This window comes from Somniosus microcephalus, unplaced genomic scaffold, assembly GCF_052327205.1.
Source record: "Somniosus microcephalus isolate GS21.2 unplaced genomic scaffold, FLI_Smic_1.0 unresolved_chr1, whole genome shotgun sequence".
NCBI lineage: Eukaryota > Metazoa > Chordata > Chondrichthyes > Squaliformes > Somniosidae > Somniosus > Somniosus microcephalus.
Window position 1 is genome coordinate 125,012,800 of NW_028225179.1, and position 12,680 is coordinate 125,025,479.

The 12,680-nt window shown below is 49.1% G+C and overlaps 1 protein-coding gene across 1 annotated transcript; it reads left to right on the forward strand.

The window, feature by feature from the left end:
* The first annotated feature begins 636 nt into the window (after positions 1-636).
* On the forward strand, positions 637-7,328 carry LOC147095806 (zinc-binding protein A33-like). Its single transcript, XM_085974811.1, has 6 exons — positions 637-1,185; positions 2,713-2,808; positions 3,777-4,010; positions 4,767-4,789; positions 4,874-4,992; positions 6,484-7,328. Exons 1-6 carry the CDS (start codon positions 787-789, stop codon positions 7,014-7,016), a joined length of 1,404 nt encoding a protein of 467 aa, XP_085830937.1. The 5' UTR covers positions 637-786; the 3' UTR covers positions 7,017-7,328.
* Positions 7,329-12,680: the final 5,352 nt, after the last annotated feature.

Here is a 12,680-nt window from a genome sequence, read left to right on the forward strand (position 1 = left end):
GAGAGGTAGAGGTAGAGAGGGAATTCCAGAGCTCAGCGCCGAGACGGCTGAAGGCACAGCTGCCATTGGTGGAGCCAAAGGGAGTTGGGGATGGATAAGAGGCCAGAATTGGAGGAACAAAGAGTTCTTTGAGTTTTTAGTGCTGCGGGAGAGGCAGAAACCTGATCGGAGAAGTTCAAAGGGAATTGCAGGAAAGATGGGCACGGATTTGGGAGGCAGCAACACTTTCAAGTTACGAACGGGAGGTTGGAGATGGGGCGGTAATTTGCAAGGATAGAGGAGTCAAGGGTGGGTTTTTGAGGAGAGGGGTGATGACAGTGATTTGAAAGAGTCGAGAGAGGATGAGGTGAGTCTCATTGACAAGATGAGCTCAGAGAGGGCATGAGGGGCGATAGGAGAGAAACTAGAGAAAGATGTGAGTTCAGTGTGAGGGCAGGGGGGAGTTTGTCTTGGTGGGTTAGGGGAAGGGAGGGATGTGTCAGAGGCAGGTGAACGGATGGTCTCAATCTTAGTGACAAAGAAGACCATGAACCCCTTGAGGGAGGAGGGGCAGGGGAGGCGGGTTTTAATGATCCGATTGGTAACGGAAAAAGAATGTTATAAGCTGGGCTTTAAAAATCTGGCAAGTGTTCACACACAAGAAACACTGTCATTTTGATCTAATTACAAAATGCATAACACTGTTTGTCCCTGATCACGTGAAGTGAAAGCCAGGAAGTTCAGCACCGACTGAGAATTGAAAGTGAAAGCACTGGACAGGGAAGCAGAGAGACTGCGAGCACCGAGATGGCGTCTGCAGATCTAACATATGAACTGACCTGTCCCATCTGCCTGGAGATGTTCACCGACCCGGTGTCCCTGGAATGTGGGCATCACTTCTGCAGATCCTGCATCTCTCGGAGTTGGGAGAAGGTCCCGGGAGATGTCTCCTGCCCCGAGTGTCGGCAGGTTTTCGCCCAGAGGAACACCAGGCCCGCTCGGACCCTGGGCAACATCGCCGAGCAGCTCAGACTGCTGAAGGTGAAGGCCACACAGCGGGAGGAGGAGTTTTACTGCGAGGAACACGGGGAAAGGCTGAAGATGTTCTGTGAAGAGGAGCAGAAGGCAATCTGTGTGGACTGCTGGAGCTCAGAGCATCAAACTCACAATGTGATCCCTATAAAGGAGGCCACCCAGAAATACCAGGTACTGGATCACTGCCCTGCCAGCACAGGTAGATGTGGGAAAGGGGAGGAGGATTGGAGGGAATAAATGGATTGCTGAGGAGGGAGAGGGGTAGGGGAGGAGGGAGAGGGGTAGGGGAGGAGGGAGAGGGGCAGGGAAGGAGGGAGAGGGGTAGGAGAGGAGGGAGAGGGGGTGGGGAGGAGGGAGAGAGGTAGGAGAGGAGGGAGAGGGGGCAGGGAGGAGGGAGAGGGGGCGGGGAGGAGGGAGAGGGGTAGGGGAGGAGGGAGAGAGGTAGAGGAGGGAGAGGGGTAGGGGAGGAGGGAGAGGGGTAGGGGAGGAGGAGGGAGAGAGGTAGAGGGAGAGGGGTAGGGGAGGAGGGAGAGGGTTAGGGGAGGAGGGAGAGGGGTAGGGGAGGAGGAGGGAGAGAGGCAGGGGAGGAGGGAGAGGGGCAGGGGAGGAGGGAGAGGGGCAGGGGAGGAGGGAGAGGGGTAGGGAAGGAGGGAGAGAGGTAGGGGAGGAGGGAGAGGGGCAGGGGAGGAGGGAGAGGGTTAGGAGAGGAGGGAGAGGGTTAGGGGAGGAGGGAGAGAGGGAGGGAGAGGGTTAGGGAAGGAGGGAGAGGGGTAGGGAAGGAGGGAAAGGGGTAGGGGAGGGGAGAGGGGCAGGGAAGGAGGGAGAGGGGTCGGGGAGGAGGGAGAGGGGTAGGGGAGGAGGGAGAGAGGTAGGGGAGGAGGAGGGAGAGAGGTAGGGGAGGAGGGAGAGGGTTAGGGGAGGAGGGAGAGGGTTAGGGGAGGAGGGAGAGGGGTAGGGGAGGAGGAGGGAGGTAGGGGAGGAGGGAGAGGGGCAGGGGAGGAGGGAGAGGGTTAGGAGAGGAGGGAGAGGGTTAGGGGAGGAGGGTGAGAGGGAGGGAGAGGGTTAGGGGAGGAGGGAGAGGGGTAGGGAAGGAGGGAAAGGGGTGGGAGAGGGGTAGGGGTGGAGGGAGAGGGGCAGGGGAGGAGGGAGAGGGGTAGGGGAGGAGAAAGAGGGGATGAGGAGGAGGGAGAGGGGTAGGGGAGGAGGGAGAGGGGTCGGGGGCGAGGCTGATTCCAACCGCCAGAGTTAAAGGGCAGTTCCTATTTACTTTATATAAAGACAGCGAATATCTCCTAAAGGTGGCCCGGAATAGTTGTCCCCGTCTATCAATAAAACTGTCAACATGCGGTCAGAATTGGAATTATTGTAGTTTTACATGTAAGCATTTAGTTGTGGTGTAACAGTTGGAGTTTAGGAATCCTATTCTCCTTTTCTCTCTCTTATAATCATACAGCACAGACAGGGCCATTTGGCCCATCGAGCCTGTGCCGGCTCTTTGAAAGAGCATCTTGTCCCAATCAACGAAGGTAATTCAGATTAACATCTCCTTGATCAATAATTCTGCTGTTCCGACTCATCTCCCACGTCAGTCTATGGATTTCCTCTTACATTTCCTTCCCACCTTTGGGATCACCGAGTGTCAGGAACAGAGGGAATGTTTCCCTTTTCAAATCCCATTGTGGTTTTTTCGTCTTTCAGGAAAAATTGGAAAAATCATTGGAGTTTCTGCAAAAGCAAATGGATCTCACTCTTCAAAGTAACAGAGAAGGGGAGGATGGGATCTTACAGATGAAGGTAGGGGAGTGTCATTGAGGGTTTGTGTAAAGTTCCCTGTGTTTGCGACTGCCTGAATGAGCTTTTGACACTGCGAGAGAGAGAGAGAGATTGAATAAAATGCTGCCTGTCCCAGCACAATGCGAGCTCCTCCCTGAACTGCACTGTAAGGGACCGTCTGTAAATTGTTAATTATTGCAACAATGTAAGGAGGGTCTTATTTCCTTTCTCTGTCCGATCCCAAAATTTGACTGTAATCAATCTTGAGAAAATATCCTTTTCTACGTTGAAAAGACTCCATGTATCGTCGTGACCCTCTCCCCCAACAGTTTTCCCTTTCTGCTCACCCAACTCCCAGGTATCCATTATTCTATATATAAACCAACCAAACATCTCAATTAGATTCCAGCCTGTAACTCACTCCCAGATATCCACTATTCTATACATAAACCATCTGAACCCCTCGATTAGATTCCAGCCTGTAACTCACTCCTGGGTATCCACTATTCTATATATAAACCATCTGAACCCCTCGATTAGATTCCAGCCTGTAACTCACTCCCAGGTATCCATTATTCTATATATAAACCATCTGAACCTCTCGATTAGATTCCAGCCTGTAACTCACTCCCGGGTATCCATTATTCTATACATAAACCACCTGAACCCTTCCATTAAATCCCTTGATTATGTTCGGCATGTAACTCACTCCCATGTATCCAAAATTTAGTTAAATTGTTTAGTCAGCAGTGAGTTCTTGTTATTTGTTGTATATTTTATGAATTTGTTTATGCTGTCAAGTCTGTGTGACATTCGGTGTGACATGCAGTATGGTGTACAATGTGACACAGAATTTACATGCATGACACATTGAAATATGACAGATGCATATTGGATACAATGCTTTAATCCTACAGAGAGCATATGGAGTCCAGGGACACTGGGATTATAAATACTGCTTGTCTCGTTCTGTATTCAATGTGTTCCAGGCCCAAGTTGACAGTCTGAGAAGTGAAATCAAGACTGAATTTGAAAAGATGCACAAGTTCCTGTCTGAGAAGGAAGAGCTGATGAAAGCAGAGCTGGAGATAAAAGCAGATAAAATACTAGAAAAAATAAAGAACAATTTAAGGAGCAGCTTCGATGAAATGTCTTCTCTTGAAGGAGCGATAAGAGATCTAAAAGCGAGGCTGGAGGTACAAGAAGCCCCAAAGCTCCTCAAGGTACAAAATGTCTCTCCTCCTTGTTCAGGGAATCTAAACGGACAGTAAAATAACTGTCAGTGGGATTGATCTAAAGGGTAAATGTGATCAAACCAGTCCCCTCAGTGAGATCAGGTTAGTAGAAACACTACAACATTCAGGGGACTGGGGGCTTGGGGGGCAGTGGGTTAACATACTGACCTTTCACCTCTGGGCTTTGGTTTAGCCTCAATCTGATTGGTGGGATGGACGTCTACTCTTTCTGCTAAGGGTCCAATGGGAAATGAGGTGAGGAAATCTCAGTGCAGTTCCTCCACACAGCGTAACAGTGGCACTGACTGGCGATTGGACTCCGAGAGGGCTGGGGTGGGAACTGGAGATGCTCACACGCGTGCAGTTGGGGCTCTTCTGGGAATGGGGTTAAGGTGCATTGTTGAGGCAGAGTAGGTAGAGCTTTTCTCTGCCACTGGCTGTGCTGTTTGTGACCCTGGGAGCGCTTGGTGCTGACGCTGGGGATCAAAACTGGAAAATACACATTTACATCATCTTCCTTGGTGCTCCATATCAGTGTTAATGGAAACAAAGTCTTGGCCTGGGGGTTGCATGTTTTTACCCCCTAGTCTTCCATTCTCCAGCACCGAAAGAAAAGGAAAAGTCCTTTTCTGATTGATTCCTTGGTGTCCAGATTCGGTCTCTCTTTATAATTTCCCCATGAGATTTGTAGCAGCAGCTCTTTAATCTGATCCAGTAACGTTTCTTCTGTTCCTTTCCCCTCAGGATATTGATGCCCTTTTGACCAGGTAAGCAGATTTAAAGAAGCCGTTCTGTGATCTGATCGCTGCTCTCTCTCGAACACGGACTGATCCCCAGCCCTGTTTTTACAGGTGTGAGATCGAGGTTCACAATCCTGGAGCTGTCTCCGCTGAGCTACCTGTGGATATATTTGGCGGACTATTCAAATATGTCAAGGTGTGGAGGGAAATGAGAGCAGTGATTTCACCAGGTATCATTCTCTGTATATCACCTTCTCCCTACTGTTATCCATGTGACTAATGACCTTTAATACATTGGATGACACCAGGTGTCGTTCTCTGTATATTATTGGGTACTTTTCTCCCACCAAGTTAAACAACCTAAATTTAATGATGGTCAGTGTATGGAGGGATCTGCTTCTGAGGGACATCACCTGACCTCGGCACTCTTCTGATCGGCTTACCAGGCCACTGGTCGGGCCCTTATGGAGGTTGATACACTTCCCTCAGTCGGTGTACCAGCCGCCATGACTACATCATGTCCCATCCCATGGTCAAGGACTGGGAACTCCCAGCTTACGGAGACCTCACCTTTGGCTCTTCCTCAGGTCCATCATTTCCCTTGTAAGGGGCAGGTCAAAGTTCAACATCTCACAACTCTCAGACACATTTTCTGAGGGAGTTCTCTGGTCGCCAACTCCCAAGGAGACCAGGGGAACCCCCAAGGGCGTTTAAGGCACAGGTCAAAACAAGCAGCCATTTTATTCAGCCAACTGAAGTCATCCTCTGCTATTTGGAGCTGAATTTTGCCCGAGTATCACTCCTTTCATGTGTGAGTGGAGTTACGGGTAGGAATATTTAGGTGTCAGCCGTGGCATCTCGTCCCTGGTTAGAATGTTGTGGGTTCAAGTCCAAACCCAGAGTCCTGAGCGCAAAAATCCAGGCTGACACTCCAGTTAAGAACTGAGGGAGTGCTGCACTGTCGGAGATGCCGTCCTTCGGATGAGACTTTACACCTTCTCAGGTGGAGGTTAATGATCCCATGGCACTAGTTCGAAGAAGAGCAAGGAGCTCTGCCTGTTGTCCTGGCGGAGATCTCGGAGGGTTGCGGGGCTGGAGGAGATTACACATAGGGAGGGGTGAAGCCTTGGAGGGATTTGAACACAAGGATGAGAATTTTAAATTTGAGGCAATGCTGGACCGGGAGCCAATGTAGGTCAACGAGCACAAGAGGTGATGGGTGAACGGGACTTGGTGTGATTTAGGAAACGGGCAGCAGAGTTTTGGATGAGCTCAAGTTTCGCTCCGTGGTTCCACACATGGAATAAATGACCATGTTTCCAGGCTCCCCATTGGCTGCTGTGTGGACGGAAATAGAACTGTCGCCTCTTCAATCCCATTCAGCCATTAGAAAGGTCGTCACCCCTGTCCCAAAAGTGCCAGAATACAGCAGGCTGGGCTCAGGGAGGGAGACAGAGATCCTACAGCTTCTGGTCAATGAGGCCTTGTCCTGGAGCGAGATCTTTATTTTAAATAAATTGATGAAAACCTGCGCTGTGTAAATAGGGCTGAGGGAACGGTGAGGGTTCAAAGGTGAGAAATCTCTTCAGACGCCCTGTCCCTGGGGCTCCACAGTTCCTGGGCTGAGGAAAGTGGTGATGGCCCATCACTGTCTGTACACCTCTTGTGATCCAGTCCTGGTTTTCTTACAGTAACAGCTTCCCATTCATGTTTTGTTTCAGTCCCAGCGTCTCTCACCCTGGACCCAGAGACAGCAAACAAACAACTCATCTTGTCCCAGGATCTGACTAGTGTGAAGCACGGGAATAAGGAGCAAGACCTTCCTGATCAGCCGGAAAGATTTGAAAATTACTGCTATGTTTTGAGCTCAATGAGTTTCACATCAGGGAGACACTACTGGGAGGTGGGTCTTGGAAACAAGACTTACTGGATTGTGGGTGTCTGCAGAGAGTCTGTCAACAGGAAGGAAAACATCACACGTTCACCTGAGAATGGATATTGGGTCATCGGCCAGCTTCCTGAGTACAAATCATTGAAAATCCCAGACGTCACCTCCCATCTGGAAGTGAAGCCCCGGAAGCTGGGAGTTTACCTGGACTATGAGGGAGGACAGGTGTCATTTTATGAGGCTGAAGACATGTCTCATCTGTACTCTTTCACTGACATTTTCACCGAAAAACTCTATCCCATCTTTAACCCATGTAGGGAAAACAGTGGCGCAAGCTCTGAACCACTCACACTGCTCACTTGTTAACACAGTGGGGCAGTTTTCTGAGGTCACGGCCGTGGTGAGCAGCGTTACTCACTGCCCGAGCAGCCCACGTTGCCCTGATCCTCGGCTGTGTACTGCCGGCGGGTGTTTGCTGTTAGAGTGTACACTGTAAGTTAGCTCAGTGCCTCTACCCATCTCTCTGTCCCTGTCTCAATCTACTGTGACCCAGACACATTGTGCTGGAATATAATTAAGTAGAATGATCTCCTGAATTGTGATAAATGTGTCCAGCATCATAACAATTAGTCGTGAATCTGTTTATATTTTCACCCTTTAATAAATGTTTGACTTGTAGACTGGACTGACACCGGGTGTGATGATTGTTGAGTCAGGGAAGTAGTAGAAAGAATTAGGAACAGGAGGAGGCCAGTCAGCCCCTTGAGCCTGTTCTACCATTCAATTACATCATGACTGATCTGTATCTTAACTCCATCTGCCCGCCTTGGTTCTGCAACCCTTAATACTCTTAACTAAGAAAAATTTATCAATCTCAGTTTGAAAATTTTTGAGGGCGAGAGTTCCAGATTGACACTACTCTTTGTGTGAAGAAGTGTTTCCTGACATCACCCCTGAACGGTCTATCTCTAATTTGAAGGTCATGACCCTTGTTCTGGACTCTCCCACCAGAGGAGATAGTTTCTCCCTATCTACCCCATCAAATCCTTTAATCATCTTAAAACCCCTCAATTGGGCAGATTCTTCAATCATCGGAGAGCAGAGGGACAATGGCTTGGGCCCAATACCAGAGGGAAGGGGCACCTGTTCATGGGCCACCTGACCTCGATGACCTTCCCTTGATACTTTCTTCCTTTATCTCCCTGTTTGTGCGCTTCACAGTGAGGACCGTCAGTGCAGTGGAATGGGGTTTACTTTCTGCTCCAATCCCCGGGTCAAGCTCTCCCAGGTTTAATGCCCCATCAGCCTGGAGGCTGTTAAGTGACGGGGGATGGGCACTTTCCCACTTGGGGCAACCAGCATCAGCACCAAGCACTCCCAGGTGCTGCTTGATGTGGTCCTACACACAGTCCCAGTGCAAATACAGCGAGAGGCCTGTCGCTGGTGGGCAGATGTGCCCGCCTGCTACAGAGTGAGCGAGGGTGAAGGGGAAGAAATAAGAATCCTCATTGGGCTGTCAGCAAGCACTCCCTGACCCACACTCTCTATTGACTCGAGGGGACGGTGCCTGAGGGGAGAGAACCGTTCACAATGTCAGCTGGTCTGGAGGCCAGGATGGGAAGTTTGGTGGTCAGCAGTCTAGAGGGCTAAAAGGAGCATGAGGTGCGTCACGGATGAGCTTGGAGAGGGCATGAGGAGAGAAACTAGAGAAAGACACGAGTCCAGGGCTAGGGCAGGGGGGAATTCTGCAGTGCAGTTTGGCTTGGTCGGCAAGAGATTGGGAGGAAGCAGCAGAGGCCGTGGAACTGATGGTCTCAATCTTCATTACAAAGAAGTTCATGAGCTTTCCACATTTGTTGTTGGAGGCGAGGGTGCAGGGGAGAGGGGTTTAAAGAGATGATTGGTAGTGGAGTTAAGCAGACGAGGGTTATCTTTGCTGCATTTGGTGATCCTGGAGTAGTGGGAAGTTTGGGCAGAAGAGAGTGAGGCACGACAGACCTTGATGTCCAGCCAGATGTGGCGATGGATGGCTAAACCAGATGTGCACCAGATACACTCAAGTCAGCATCCCTTGAACTTGAGGGTATGAGAAATTAGGCCATACCAGAGGAATCAACTGGGAGAGCAGAAAGGCAGAGGAGTAGTGATGCATTTAGGCAGGGATGGAGTGGTGGGAGGAATATCCAAGAGGGGAGAAATGAAAGGAATGACTTCGGAAAATATCAACAGCTGTGATGAGAGGATAACACGGGTTCTCTGGATGGGTGAGGTGAAATGGGATGAATGGCCTTCCTCATGATCTTATGTTGAAGATGGGGAAAGTGTTAACTCCACCACTAGCACTAAATGATCCAGTCAAGCGTCCAAACATTTAGGGACATCGCAGGCTGTAGCGCACCTGAAGTGCAATGGCTAGCCTGGTCCTGGAGAGACACCTTCTTGATCGTTGTCTTCTGTACAGTGTTTGGGGAAGACAGAAAGAAGCTGAGCCGATTACATAGGATTACACAGGATATACGGCACAGAAACAGGCCATTCAGCCTAACCAGTCCATGTCGGCGTTTATGCTCCACACCAGCCTCCTCCCGTCTTTCCTCATCTAAATCTATCAGCGTAACCCTCTATTCCCTTCTCCCTCATATGTTTGTCCAGCCTCCCCTTAAATGCATCATCTATACTATTCGCTTCACCCACTCCCTGTGGTAACAAGTTCCACATTCTCACCACACTTTGGGTAAAGAAGTTCTCCTGAATTCCCTATTGGATTTCTTGGTGACTATCTTATATTGATGGCCTCTAGTTATGCTCTTCCCCACAAGTGGAAACATTCTCTCTGTATCCACTCTATCAAAACCTTACATAATTTTAAAGACCTCTATTAGATCACCCCTCAGCCTTTTTTCAAGAGAAAAAAGACCCAGCCTGTTCATCCTTACCTGATAGGTTATACCCTCACATTTCTGGTATCATCCTTGTAAATCTTCCCTGCACCCTCTCCAGTGCCTCTATATTCTTTTTATAATATGGCGACCAGAACTGTACGCAGTACTCTAAGTGTGGTCTAAACAAGGTTCGATACAGGTTTAGCATAACTTCCCTACTTTTCAATTCTATCACTCTCGAAATAAACTCTAGTGTTTGATTTGCTTTTTTTATGGTCTTGCTAACCTGCATCGCAATTTTTAGTGATTTGCGTATTTCTACCCCGAGATCCCTTAGTTTCTCGACCCCACCGAGACTCACACCCTCCAACCGATAAGTGACTCCCCTATTCTTCCTACCAAAATTCAATAAGATCCTGGCTGATCTTCCATCTCAACTCCACCTTCCCGCACTATTCCCATATCCCTTGATTTTCAGGGCCTCTGAGTCCAGTAATTCTTACGTCCACGCCTGTATGCTGTTTCCTGGTGTTGGCAGGAAGGGATTTGCACGGAGCAGCACCGCCATCTGCTGGCGGTACCAGAGTGTGACCACTCGAAGCGCTGTCGGCTGGCTTTGAACTACAGGCCCCGATTTAGTGAGGCTCATAAATATAAGACAGTCACTAATAAATCCAATAAGGAATTCAGGAGCAACTTTTTTACTCAGGGAGTGATGAGAATGTGGAACTATCTACCACACGGAGTTGGTGAGGCTTTAAGGGGATGCTAGATAAACACAGAAGGTTTACTCTTGAAAGTTTACAGTTGGCGATCTGGCATGCCAGGTATTCTCCTGATTCATCAGATGTTATGAGAGCCGATTATAAACCCCCATCCTCCCCTCCCCCACACCATATGAGAATGGGGCGGTGGTGCGGGGGCAGGGGTTAAAATAGAGGCAGGGTCCTTGCCCTCCAGCCCAGTGCTGCACTCAAGCTGCCTCGGATTTCAGGAGGGGTGCGAGGCCCTTGCCGCAGGTGACCAGAAGCTTGGTCACAGAGGTAGGCTTTAAGCAGTATCTTAAGGTCGGGGTTTGATGGCACCATTTGTACTCGCAGTCACGCCCGGTGGAAGTCAATGGAAAGGAAAATTGCACGGGGTGTTCAACAAGCGGCCGATTCACTACTGCCCGTGCAGTGCCACCACCGAAGTCGAATTTCACTCCCTTTTTGGTCCAAAGGCGGTGCCCCTTTAAAGAGCATTACTGTTTTGACGATATGTCTTCCAAGACTATTGCGCACTGCTGAGGAGGAGGAAACAGCAGAATCAGTATCGCAATTTGTTCAAACATAACATCAACAAACGTATTGAGCAGGAGGTGAGCAGTATATTAAGGATGTGATTGTGCCGCGGATGTCCCAGTTCCTTATGTGAAAATGTGATCAAGTGACCTGACCAAGCCCATCTCTTGAGTTCTCCCCGGTAATATAAGCTCAGCCCAGGTAGGGGGCGCTCTCTGTATGTGTCAGGGCCGTGGGTCTCCCAGAGGGACAGTTTCTGAGAGAACACTTGATGCAGTTAGAGCCAGCGACAACAACAATTTGCATTTATATAGCGCCTTTAATGTAGTAAAACGTCCCGACTTAAGGCACTTTACAGGAGCATAAATCAAACAATAAGTTGACACCGAAACTGTTCTTTTAGAAACTTCTCCCCACAGGTATATAATGTGCACCACCTGAGAAATGAGAAGCACTAACACAGGATCGTTCCCTTTTCCTCAAGTTTATTATAACCCAAACCCAGATATAAACAAATACGACCTTTAAGCAGGGAATGTGACTCGACTGCGGAGGGAGATCAGTCCTCGTGAAGGGAGGAGAAGCTTCCTTCACCTGTCTTCCCTGACGTCTCTTCTTCAGGATCCCGGATTGCCCCCTTCACCAGGGAACCCACCATCTTACGATAGCAAAATACTGCAGATGCTGGAAATCCGAAATAACAACAGAAAATGCTGGAAAAACTCAGCAGCCCAGGCAACATCCGTGGAGAGAAATTAGAGTCGACGTTTCGGGTCAAAACCCTTTTTCAAAACTGGAAAGGAAATGAAATAGATCGAAGGCAGGGCTGCGATAGAACAAAAGAAGTAAAAGAGACATTAAGAGGTATTCAAAACCAGACAAGATGGTAATAGGTCAGTGGAGACAAAAGACGGCTCAGATTAGGTGTGAAGTGTACTGGCAGGATGAGAGACAGCTGCCATGTGGGAGAGAGAAAACAAAGGAAAGGGAGGGGGAAGGGAAGACCCAAAACAAAGGGGTAGAAAAAAATATAAGTAAAAAACCCACCATCTTATACCCCTGGTCTTCGTATCACAAAATCTTGAGCTTTAGACTGATTGGTTAAAGCCCTCTCACCTCACGTGGAGCTGACTGAAGACCTTGTCTCATCATAGCTTTGAAGCTGACTGACCAGTATGGGGGAGTCTGCAGCTAAATTCCTGATGAGGCCCCTTTTAGACAATGTTTTTGTTGGCCGTTATCGTGTTCGTTCTGTTTCTGCAGTCTCAGCAAGGTCTATAATGACCACCTGAGGAGAGGCCAGCAGGACCTGGTCGTCTTCCTACTGAGTAAATCCTTATTAATTCCTCTGCTGATCTAGATTTTAATTCCCGACTCCTACAAGTCAAAGAAAGAGACCTGAGTGTAGGTGGCCTGGTCAAAGAGGTCGGCTTTAAGCAGCGTCTTAAAGGAGGAGGGAGAGGTAGAGGTAGAGAGGGAATTCCAGAGCTTAGCGCCGAGACGGCTGAAGGGACAGCTGCCATTGGTGGAGCCAAAGGGAGTTGGGGATGGATAAGAGGCCAGAATTGGAGGAACAAAGAGTTCTCTGAGTTTTTAGTGCTGCGGCAGAGGCAGAAACCTGATCGGAGAAGTTCAAAGGGAATTGCAGGAAAGATGGGCACGGATTTGGGAGGCAGCAACACTTTCAAGTTACGAACGGGAGGTTGGAGATGGGGCGGTAATTTGCAAGGATAGAGGAGTCAAGGGTGGGTTTTTGAGGAGAGGGGTGATGACAGTGATTTAAAAGAGTCGAGAGAGGATGAGGTGAGTCTCATTGACAAGATGAGCTCAGAGAGGGCATGAGGGGCGATAGGAGAGAAACTAGA

What these genes read in the sequence shown, in the direction of transcription:
- LOC147095806 (XM_085974811.1), top strand. Translation starts at nt 787, where the DNA reads ATGGCGTCTGCAGATCTAACATATGAACTGACCTGTCCCATCTGCCTG. An exon ending in AGGCCACCCAGAAATACCAG is followed by an intron (nt 1,186 to 2,712) that starts GTACTGGATCAC and finishes TTCGTCTTTCAG; the next exon opens with GAAAAATTGGAAAAATCATT. An exon ending in ATGGGATCTTACAGATGAAG is followed by an intron (nt 2,809 to 3,776) that starts GTAGGGGAGTGT and finishes AATGTGTTCCAG; the next exon opens with GCCCAAGTTGACAGTCTGAG.